The 12,365-nt window shown below is 37.0% G+C and overlaps 1 protein-coding gene across 4 annotated transcripts in view; it reads right to left on the bottom strand.

The window, feature by feature from the left end:
* The window catches only part of ACER3 (alkaline ceramidase 3), a 159,647-nt gene that overhangs the window by 25,978 nt on the left and 121,304 nt on the right, over positions 1-12,365 (bottom strand). For all 4 annotated transcript variants that reach the window (XM_017893547.1, XM_017893546.1, XM_017893549.1 and 1 more), the window contains one exon: positions 5,490-5,548. In XM_017893547.1, coding sequence (XP_017749036.1) covers positions 5,490-5,548 — 59 coding nt within the window. The remainder of the gene's footprint in view (positions 1-5,489; positions 5,549-12,365) is intronic.

Genomic DNA, 12,365 nt, shown 5'->3' with positions numbered 1-12,365 from the left:
GATGGGTGCTGATGAGTTGATGGGTGCAGCACACCAACATGGCACAAGTATACATATGTAACAAACCTGCACGTTATGCACATGTACCCTATAATTTAAAGTATAATAATTAAAAAAAAAAAAAGCTGCAGAGATGGAAAAATATACACTAGACTTTCTGCCCTTGAAAAAAAAAAAAAGAATGCAATATACCTAGTAATAACTTTTTATATTGACAAAATACTTTTAAAATCTGGGCATTTGTCATTAAATAAAATACATTATTAAAATAAAAAAAAAAAGAAATAGGAAGGTCTGAAATAAAAATCTAAGCTTCCATCTCAAGAACCTTGAAAAGAAATAAAATAAACCCACAACAAGCAAAACAAAGAAAATATAAAGAACAGAAATCAATGAAACTGAAAAATGAAAAATGGAGAAAATCAATCAAACAAAAGTCTGGTTTTTAAAAAGATCAATAAACTTTGAGACACTTCTGGCAAGGCTGACCAAAAAAGAGAGAGAGAGAAGTCTAACACATTACCAATATTAGGAATGAAACAGATTATCACTACAAGCCCTCTCAACATCAAGAGGAAAACAAGGGAATATTATAACCAATTCTACACAAATTTTAATGACTTAGATGAAATGAACCAATGACTCAAGAAATGAACAATTCACCCAACATAAAATCAAACATTTGAATAGCTGCATGTCTTCAACAAGAGTGGAAGAAAAAAGTGAATAACTGCATGACTATTAAAGAAGCTGAACCTGTAATTTTATTTTTCTGCATATGTTTAATGTAAAAACTTTATTATGTTAAAGTATTCATAAAGTTTAACTTTTTAACCCCTTTAAAGTATATAGGTCTGTAGCATTAAGTACATTCACATTGTTGTGCAACCCTTACCACTGTCTGTCTCCAGAACTTTTTCCATCTTCCCAAACTGCACTTGGTACCCACAAAACAATAAGTCTCCAATGCCTTCCCCAGGGATCCCCCTTATCCTACTCCCCACCAGGCCCCGACCACCATTTTATTTGTGTCTCTATGAAGTTGATTACTCTAGGAACCTCGTATAAGTGGACTCATGTAGTATCTGTCCTCTTGTGAGTAATTTATTTCACTTAGCCCAGTGTCTTATAGGTGCATCCCTGTTGTAACAGGTGTCAGAATTTCCTTTATTTTTAAAATGTGTAATTTTAAAATGCCCCAAAAAACAGATCTCTAGGCCCAGATGGTTTCACTAGAGAATTCTACCAAACATTGAAAGAAGAATTAACACTAATTCTACACAATTTATTCCAGAAAATAGAAGGGAGCAACATTTCCCAATTCATTTAATGAAATGTCTAGTATCCTGATGCCAAAACCAGAAAAAGACAGGACAAAAAATAAAAACTACAAACCAATATCCTTCATGAATACAGATACAAAAATCCTTAACAAAACATTAACAAGTGAAGAATTCAGAATATATAAAAAGAATTACATATACATATGTAACAAACCTGCACGTTATGCACATGTACCCTAGAACTTAAAGTATAATAAAAAAAAAAATTAAAAAAAAAAAAATATTAAGTGACTTTAAGAAAATGGGGTGAGCATTTGCTTGACTGAAGTTAATGGAGATCTGCAAAATAATTGATATAATTGTTGGTTATATAATTATTTTGATTCCTCAAAATTAAAGTAGAATTTTTTTTAAGGGCTCTCTTTGGGTTTTAGCTCATCTTCAGTTCCTCATGATAAATGTTATGTGTACAGAATATTAGATCATGTTCTCTTATAATCTGATGCTGAGAGGGACTTAGGAAGCTTTTTGCATCCACTTAAAATGCTGCTGTTTTCTTAAAAAAAAAAAAAAAAAGAATTACATAGTATAAGTAAGTAAGGTTTATCCCAGGATACAAGGCTGGATCAATATTCCCAAATCAATTAACATAATCCACCTTATGAACAGACTACAGAATAAAACAGTGTGATAAAATCAATTGACACTGAAAAAGCATTTGACAAAATCCAACACCCATTCATGATTAGTAATAGAGTGTATTATAGGTCCATTTATGATAATGAAAATTACGATAAAAATAAAGAATAGAGGACATAGTGTGTCTCCTCTGAAATTCATATGTTAAAGCCCTAACCCCCTGTACTTTAGAATGTGACTATTTAGAGCTAGGTTCTTTAAAGAGATAATTAAATTAAAATGGGGTCATTAGGGTAGGCCCTAATCCAATATAACTGGTGTCCTTTATCAGAAAAGGAGATTAGGACACACAGAGAGAGAGAAATCAGACACAGGCATGCACAGAGAAAAGACCAAATGACCACCTTCTCTCTGTGTTCTCTCTGTGGCCAATTGCATGCCAAAGAGAGGGGTGTCAGAAGAAACCAAACCTGCTGACACCCTAGTCTCAGACTTGTAGCCTCCAGAACTGTAAGAAAATACGTTTGTTGGTTAAGCCACCCAATCTAATGGTATTTTATGGCAGCCCTATCAAACCAGTATAGAGGGCAAATTCCTCAACCTAATAAAGAACATCTATAAAAAACATACAGCTAACATTTAACTTAATGATGAAAGGTTAAATGCTTTTCCCCTAAAATTGGGAACAAGGCAAGGAGATCTGTTGTCACCACTCTTACTTAACATAGTCTTGGAAGTTCTAGTCAGGGCAATAAGGCAAAAAGGAACTAAAAAGCACACACATCAAGAATGAGGATATACACTATTTCTATTTGCAGCAAATCTTAAAAACAAATCTACAGGGCTGGGCGCAGTAGCTCACGCCTGTAATCCCAACACTATGGGAGGCAAGGTGGGCAGATCATGAAGTCAGGAGTTTGAAACCAGCCTAGCCAACATAGTGAAACCCCGTCTCTACTAAAAATACAGAAAAATTAGCTGGGCATGGTGGTGGACACCTGTAATCCCAGCTACTCGGGAGGCAGAGGCAGGAGAATCAATCACTGAACCTGAGAGGTGGAGGCTGCAGTGAGCCGAGATCGTGCCATTGCACTCCAGCCCGGGAGAATGCAAGACTCCGTCTCAAAAAAAAAAACAACAACAAAACAAAACAAAACAATCTACAAAAAAACTATCCTAGAACTGACTTCAACAAGGTGGCAGAATAAAAGATAATCAATTGTGTATCTATATAATAGCAATGAACATGTGGACACTAAAATTTAAAAATACAATATAACAACTGCTTAAAAATTGAAAACTACAAAATGCTGATGAAAGAAATTAAAGATCTAAATAAATCAAGAGACTCAACATAGTAAAGATGTCAACTCTGCAAACTGATATGCATATTTAATGTAATTCCCATAATTCCTAAAATCTCAACAATATTTTAAATTTAGACAATATTATTCTAAACTTTATATAGAAAGGCAAAGGAAGCTAAATAGCTAGAGCAATTTTGAAAAAGAAGAATGAAGTGGCAGGAATCAGTCTGTATGATTTGAAGACTTATACGGCCACAGTAATGAAGACTGTGTGGTATTGTTGGAGGGGGAGACACATCAATCAATGGAACATAACCGAGATCCCTAAAATAGACACACAAATCTACCCAAATAATTTTTGACAAAAGTGCAAAAGCAATTCAATGGAGAAAGGACAGTCTTTCCAACGAATGGGTCTTAGAACAGTTGGACATCCACATGTAAAAAATAGAACCTCGCCCTATGCCTCAGATCTTATACAAAATTAACTGAAAATAAACCATAAAATGTAAAACTATACAATCTTTTAGAAAAAAAACATAGGAACAAATCTTCGGCATCTATAGGTGGGTACAGAGTTCTTAGACTTGACACCAAAAACACAATCCATAAAACTGATAAATTTGACCTCACTGAAATTAAGAATGTTTGCTCATTGAAAGACAGGATGAAAAGTTATAGACTGGGAGAAAGAATTCACAAATCACATATTTAATAAAGAATTAGAACCTCACAACTCAACTGTAAAAACAATAGAAAGTGTCCTTATTATCTCTTATAAAAGAAGAAACCAGGCAAAGACATGAGCAGAAATTTTACCAGGGAGAATACATATACATATGGCAAATAAGCACATGGAAGTTACGTTCAATATGATTAGCCATTAGGCAAATGCAAATTTTAAAAAACTTCATTAAAAATAGTGACACTACCAAATTCTGGTGAGGATGCAGAGAAACTGGATTACACATATATTGGTGGTGGGAATGTAAAAATGGTGGAGCTACTCTGGAAAACAATTCAGCAGTTTTGAGAGAAACTAAACATAAATTACTATAAAACCTAGCAATTTCACTCTGGGCATTTATTCCAGAAATTTATTCCAGAAGCGAAAATTTGTGTTCACATAAAAACCTGCATTACAATTGTTCATAGCAGCTTTATTCATGATTGCCCAAAACTGGAAACAATCCAGATGTTACTCAACAGGTGAATGGTTAAACTGTGGTACATCTATGCCATGGAATACTACTCAGCAATAGAAAGGAATGAATTATTGACACACTCAACAACTTGGATTAATTGCCAGATAATTATGCTGAGTTCAAAAACCCAATCTCAAAGGTTATATATATGATTCCATTTATATAACATTCTTGAAATGACAAAAACAGAAATGCAGAACAGATTAAGTGATCACCAGGGGTTAAGGACAGGGAGTGAGGAGTGAGGTGGGGCAGGAGGGAAGTAGGTGTGGTTATAAAAGGGCAACACAGGCATCCTGATGATGATGGAAATGTTTTGTATCTTGACTGTATTCATATCAAGCCTTGGTTTTGATATCATACTATAGTTTTGTAAGATGCTACAAATGAAGGAGATTGGTAAAGGATACTGGGATCTATTTTTTTTTTTTTACAAATGTATGCATTTCTACAGTTATCTAGAAACTAAAAGTTTAATAAAAAAGGAAAAAAAAGAACAAACCCACAAATCATACTACTTATTTACTGAACACCGGTTGTGCGGCCACGCCCTATTTAAGGTAATCTCACGAATGTTATTTCTTATTTAATTTTCATGAATGCAAAAAGATTATACCCATTTCCCAAATAATCTTTCATGAAATACTAATTCTTTGTGACATTAGTAGCCTTCCTTGGAGGTACTATGTAAAAGGAAATCACTAGTCAAGTAGGTTTAAGAAAGACAAAAACAATTTTGTTTCAACTGTAGGATTTTTAAGGTCTCTAATATCTAATGAACTTTATAAATATTCAAAACAAGGCCATCATAGACAGCTCCCTTTAATTTTCCCATGTCTTTAATTTTGGAACCCTAGTTCTCACATGATGCCCATTAACAACTTGTCTGAAGACCCAGTATTCCTTATAATATAACAATAAATGTTGGGTTATAGTTTTCTTACAACATCTCTACTGAAGTGAGCTTTTGTGTGTTATTTCAATTTAGGCTATAGATTTACTGTCACAGGTCTGCATATACTTCAATCATAGTACAGATGATCCAAACTACTTACCATGTAACAATATAAATAGATCGAAGTACTAATGTAAAGACCAACATTCCATACATGACCTAAATAGGAAGGGAAAATGAGGTTAGTATAATAATTATTCTTTGGTAAAGGAAGTCTATTTTGCCTATCAAAATAGCCTTCCCAATTAAATGTAAATATTTATTATCCTTCATTACATTTTAGAGAATAGAATTTTAAAAAATGTGTGAAATCACTGAGTCATGCTAACTTCTGAGGAAAAGTTAAGAGCCTGCTTAACTTTATTAAATAACCAATATCAGAATTCCTGTATCAATTTTAATTCTGAATGGATCCTTGACATTTTAAATATCTGCTGAAACCTGAACAAATGTTGTAATTTTGCCTCATACTCTTCAGCTCCTCTCTTCTCTTTAGCTTTGCTTTCAGCAAATACAGTAATTGTGCTTCCCATTTTACAATATTATAAACCTGAATTCTTTTAACTCTTCTAAATGCCTCTGCATTCATATGCATCCTCCCCTGGCATTCTTTCTCATCCCTAGTCTCCAAAAAAGGTGCCCACTTCTTGACTAAGGTTAATCCATTTTCCTGTGTTCTTTATTCTATATGTTCCCATATCTTCCTAGCATTGGCTCTTCTTTCTTTTCTGTATTGAGCATTAGATGAGTATTAGTACCTGGAAAATTGAACCTAGTGGGAAAATATGATTTAGCAAATACATATAAAGCCAATAGTTGAGAAAGCACCACCCAGGTCAAGAAGTAAATCCTAGTTAACCCCCCAGAAGTGCTGCATTTGTGTCTTCCCAGTCCAACCCTCTCCCTTCCTTTTTAGAGGAAACCCCTCTCCTGACTTGTATAATAAATATTGTTTTGCTTTTCTTTATATAATTACTAACTTAAAGTAGTCACCTACAAATGCATTCCTAAGTAATTAATAATACTGTTTGCTTTTGAGTTATAATAGAATTTTGATTAAGTTTTATTTTATTACTCTTATTTCTTTTGAGGCAGGGTCTTTTGTCGTCTAGGCTGGAGTGCAGTGGCATGATCATAGCTCATTGCAGCCTTGATCTCCCAGGCTCAAGCCATCCTCTTGCCTCAGCCTCCCGAGTAGCTGGGTGGCTGAGGTGTGCGTAACCGTATCCTGGTTAATTTTTTTCTCTTTAGTATAGACGAGGTCTCACTATGTTACCCAGGCTGGTCTCAATCTTATGTGGATAAGGGTAGAAAAGAAGCTGTGTATATGAATAGCTCTGGGTCTTCTGATGAGATGAAGATGCTACATCTGCTATACCTCTCACCCTGTATCCTTCTATAAAGCTGAGTAAACATAGTATTAGATTAAAGCTTATTAGAGTCTCATTGCCAGCTTAAATCCATAACCACAGCTCAAATGGTGAACAAGACAGGCATAATCCCTATACTCACAGCAATTACAATCTAGTAAAGGGAGAGATAAGTAACCAGGCAATTATAATACAGTATTATAACTCTATGGCAGGAACTGTACAGAGTACTTTGTAAACACATGGGAAGGCCACCTAATACAGACTTATACAGTAGAAAGTCTTTCTAGAGGATACGGTATTTAAAATTTTATACCTGAAGCTCATGTAGCAGTTACCTTAAAAGAAAGTGGAAGAGAGTTATTGTCATATCTTATATTCCAGAGACAAGGAGGAAAAAAAATCCTTATAGTATATTGTTGTAATATAGAATAGGAAAAATGGAGTCAGAGACCAGAGGTCGAATCTGGCCTTTCAAGTCATGTTAAGGAGCTGGACTTTATATAACAGTAACAGAGGCTGGGTGTGGTGGCTCACGCCTGTAATCCCAGCACTTTAGGAGGCTGAGGCAGGCGGATCACTTGAGGTCAGGAGTTCAAGACCAGCCTGGCCAACATGGTGAAACCCCATCTCTACTAAAACTGCAAAAATTAGCCAGGTGTGGTGGCAGATGCTTGTAATCCCAGCTACTTGGGAGGCTGAGGCACAAGAATTGCTTGAACCCAGTAGGCGGAGGTTGCAGTGAGCTAAGATTGCACCACTGTACTCCAGCCTGGGTGACAGAGCAAGACTCTGTCTCAGGGGAAAAAAAAAAAAAAGGCTGGGCGGGGTGGCTCACACCTGTAATCCCAGCACTTTGGGAGGCTGAGGTGGGTGGATTACCTGAGGTTAGGAGTTCCAGACCAGCCTGGCCAACATGGTGAAAACCCATCTTTACTAAAAAATGCAAAAAATTAGCTGAGCGTGGTGGTGGGTGCCAGTAATCCCAGTTACTTGGGAGGCTGAGGCAGGAGAACTGCTTGAACCCGAAAGGCAGAGGTTGCAGTGAGCCAAGATCGTGCTATTGCACTCCAGCCTGGGCAACAAGAGCAAGACTCCATCTCAAAACAAACAAAACAAAACAAAACAAAACAAACAAACAAACAAACAAAAGGAAAAATAATGGAAAGTCAATGAAGGTTTCACCAATAGATAACATGGTCAGACTCATGTATTAGAAAGATGTCCCTGTTGTGCTGAGTGGAGAATGAGAGGGAGGTGAGACTGACAGGAAAGAGACCAATGATAACGTGTTGCAGTAATCTAAGTGAGAGATGGAGACCTGAACTAGGGTAATATAGGGGAGATGCAGAGAAGTGAACAGATTAGAGATTTAGGGTTCAGACTAATCATTAATTTGAATGGAAGTTAGAGAGGGGGAAAGACAAGGATGATGGCCTGGTTTATGGCATGGACAGTTAGATGCATGGCAAAATTAATTATTGGATTAGAGAATATATGAAGAGAAGAAAGACTAGGGAGAAAAATGGTGAGTTCACTTCTGCATATATGTTCAGAGTTTGATGTGCCAGTGAGATAGCTAAGTAGAGACATCTAGCAGAAGTTGGATACCTAGGTCTATAGTTTAGAAGAAAAATCAGAGCTGAAGAAACAGAACTGTCAGCATATAGGAGTCAATGGGAATGAATTTCCCAGGGATTTGTTGAGCATATGAAATGATGGATTAGGAAAGAACCTATGCCTTGGCAACAGCATGGGACTTTTTCAAATTAACTTTCTTCTCTCCAGAGCACACTTACCCCTACTTCTGATGCTGCCCATTGCTAGTGGCCTACCCAGTATTCATTCTCTCCTTCCGACTATATAGAAACTGATTTTATCTAGCTGGCAGCATGTTCAGCTATGTAAGTTTGATTTCTCAACTTATAGAGTTGTTTTTTTTTTTTTAAGTAAAAAGGATGATAGAATATAGACTTTTCCGGTCCTATATAATTTTTATCTAACAATATGTATATTTTTATAGTGAAATTTTATCTATATTTAATAGTTGTTTTCAGTCTCCAGACTCCAAAGGCTATAAAAGTATTATTAGTGTTTTCTCTCTACTAAAGCAACTAATACAAGTTAAATCAGGATAACACAGAGAAGGATGGGCTGTAATTTTAGATAGAGTTGTTAGATAAGTCCTCTCTGCTAAGTTAACATTTAAGCAGAGACCTGAATGAGTGAGGATATAAACCATGTAGATAGCTGGGGTACTAGTATCCTAGGCAGTGGTAATAGTGAGTGCTAAAGTCCTAAAGTGGAAACATGCTTGTTGTGTTTGAATTAGAAAGCAAGACTCACTGTGACTGGAAAGAGTGAAGGAGGGGCAAGTGGAAGGACATCACCCTACCCTAACATGGTTTTTCTTTTTTATAGCAGTTATCACCTTCTAGCAAGTATGTATACTATATAAATTTACTTGTTATATCTATAGTATATTGTTTCATATCATCCTATAGCACTGTTTTTTGTTTTTTTGTTTTTTTTTAAATCCTTTCTCAATGGACTAGAGCAACAGAAATCAAACTTGTCTCTTTCCTTGGCCTTTTACTTCCTTCCTCCAGACCCTAGGTAGCCTTTCAATGATCTTTCTAAAATGAGAATCTCATCTGGTCATACTGCAGCTTAAAACCCTTTAATGGCTCCTGACTGCTTATAATTTTAAGCATAGTATAAAGGGCTCCTCATGACCTAACCCCTCATCAGTAATCCAAACCCATCTCCTGCAGCTAGGGCCAGCCATACCAAATATTTACAGTATACCAATGCTTTTAAAACTTTTCTATGAAATACTCCTAATAGCAAAGGAAGAATGACTTATTCTTGATGGACAGAGATGGGAGAGGCACACTGAAAACACAAACTTCTTTGAAGTTTCTTATTTCATCCTAAAAATTCATGTGGTCATTGTACTTAATTCTATAACATATTTATATTTGTTTTAACTTTAAAAAGTTTAATCCCAGCTGGGCACGATGGCACATGCCTGTAATCCCAGCACTTTGGGTTGCCAAGGTGGGCGGATCACTTGAGGTCAGAAGTTTGAGACCAGCCTGGCCAACATGAAAAAACCCTGTCTCTACTGAAAATACAAAAATTAGGTCAGGAGTGGTGGCTCACGCCTTTAATCCCAGCACTTTGGGAGGCTGAAGTGGGCAGATCACTTTAGGTCAGGAGTTCAAGACCAGCCTGGCCAACATGGCGATACCCCGTTTCTACTAAAAATACAAAAATTAGCCAGGCGTGATGGTGCACACCTGTAGTCCCAGCTACCTGGGAGGCTGAGGCATGAGAATAACGAACCCGGGAGATGGAGGTTCCAGTGAGCCGAGATTGTGCCACTGCACTCCAGCCTGGGTGACAGAGTGAGATTCCGTATTAAAAAACAAAAACAAAAAAAGTTTAATCCCTGCAATATAGTTGAATAAAATAAATGTTATAGGAAAATAGGAATGTTGAGATGCAGTCAGTGATTTTGTAAACACCTCAGCACGCTACCACAAATCCCTGGGTGAACTTGTACTCCTGTTTCATGTGCAAGAGTTACCAATTCACACTTCTGTACCTTAACACAGGGGTTCCCATCCCCCAGACTGGTACCGGTCTGCAGCCTTTTAGGAACTGGACTGCACAGCAGGAGGTGAGCTGCAGGCAAGTGAGCATTATTACCTGAGCTCTGCCTCTTATCAAATCAGCAGTGGCATTAGATTCTCATAGGAACACAAACACTATTGTGAACTGCACACACAAGGGATCTAGGTCGTGTGCTCCTTATAAGAATCTAATGCTTGATGATATGAGGTAGAATCCCAAAACCATTCCCTGGCTGTCTGTGGAAAAACTGTCTTCCACAAAATCGGTCTCTGGTGCTAAAAAGGTTGGGGATTGCTGCCTTAACACAGGCTTCTCTATAGATGGAATAGCCTTTCTCTACTTCTCTACCTGTGACATCTTGTTCATCTTCAAGACTCTTGAAGCCCCTCTATGAGTCATCTAAGTAGACAGAGCATACCCTTGTCTATATTACCACTGCTTTTACATATTTATCACAAGACTTATATACTGCAATTATTTTTTACAAGTCTATATTACTGATTAGATAATGATCTTCTTGAGATTAGTGGCCATATCTTATTTGCCTGTGTATACTAATGTTAGTTAACATTTATTGTTTACTATGTGACAAGGGTTTTATATGCATTATTTCATTCAATCCTCAAACTTAGGAGGTTATTATAGAGAGAGGGTGTAAGTTCCTTGAGGGCAGGGCTTGTTATTTTATTCACTAGTGTATGTATCTCTTGTGCCTAGTACAGTGCCTGGAACATTGAAGGCACTTAAAAAGGGTTTGTTCAGGCTGGGCACAGTGGCTCACACCTGTAACCCTGCCTGAGCTTCACCAAGGCGGGAGCTGAGGCGAGCAGATTGCTTGAGCTCAGGAGTTTTGAGACCTGCCGGGCAACATGGTAAAACCCATCTCTACAAAAGATGCAAAACAGCCTGTTGTAGTGGTGTGTGCCTGTAATCCCTGCTACTTGGGAGGCTGAGGTGGGAGGACTGCGTGAGCCCAGGAGGTCAAGGCTGTAGTGAGCTGTGATGGAGCCACTGCACTCCAGCCCGAGTGACAGGGCGAGGCTCTATTTCAAAAAAAAAAAAAAAAAAGGTGAGGAGATTGTTGAATAATGAGGAAACCAAAGCTCAGAGAGGTTAACTAACTTGTCCAGGGTGTACAGTTAGTAAGTGGAGGAGACTAGATTTTAAATCCAGGTCTGCTTGACTGTATGTAGATCATAAAGTCTTTGCTTTGCTGCCTGTCTGCAAATTCCAGCTCAGAATTTGGTGCAGAGAAGGCAGACAGTAGACATCTGTTGAATGAATGAATGTCTTTTACCTTTGGATTACTTATTTGCTTCACCCTAGCATTTCCTTATTTCTTCATTTCTCTATCCTGATTTTTAATCTCTAGGCCTACGACACAAGCCACAGTGGGTATGGATAGACCTAGCTTTCATCCTGCTTCTCTTCTTATCAGTAAATATTACTGCTATACATAGAGAAGAAAATCTTTATTAGTGGAAAAACACATGGATATTGCACTAGGGGTAGTTACTTATTAAGAGTTGTTTTTTATTACATAGTGTCAAATAGTTCTAAAACACAAAATGAAAATAGATGGTCATAAAACTTGTAAAATTAACCCAGAATTTCCAAATTTTATATTTTGTGGTCATTATTTTCTTTCTTAGTAAAGGCGAACAAGAAGTTTATAAAAACTAAGGTATTTATACAGATTAACTTCATTTATTTATTATTATTTTAAAAGAGATGTTGTCTGGGCTGGAGTGCAGTGGCACAATCATAGTTCACTGCAGGTTTAAACTCCTGGGCTCAAGGGATCCTCCCACCTCAGCTTCCCAAGTAACTAGGAATACAGGCATGTCCCACCATGCCTGATTAATTTTTTTTTTTTTTTTTTTTTTGCTATGTTGCCCAGGTTAGTCTCGAACTCCTGGCTTCAAGCAATCCTCCCACCTCAGCCTCCCAAAGGACTGAGATTATAG

The sequence above is a fragment of the Rhinopithecus bieti genome, unplaced genomic scaffold (genome assembly GCF_001698545.2).
Source record: "Rhinopithecus bieti isolate Rb0 unplaced genomic scaffold, ASM169854v2 scaffold_23868, whole genome shotgun sequence".
Lineage (NCBI taxonomy): Eukaryota > Metazoa > Chordata > Mammalia > Primates > Cercopithecidae > Rhinopithecus > Rhinopithecus bieti.
This window is presented reverse-complemented; position numbering and strand designations above follow the sequence as displayed.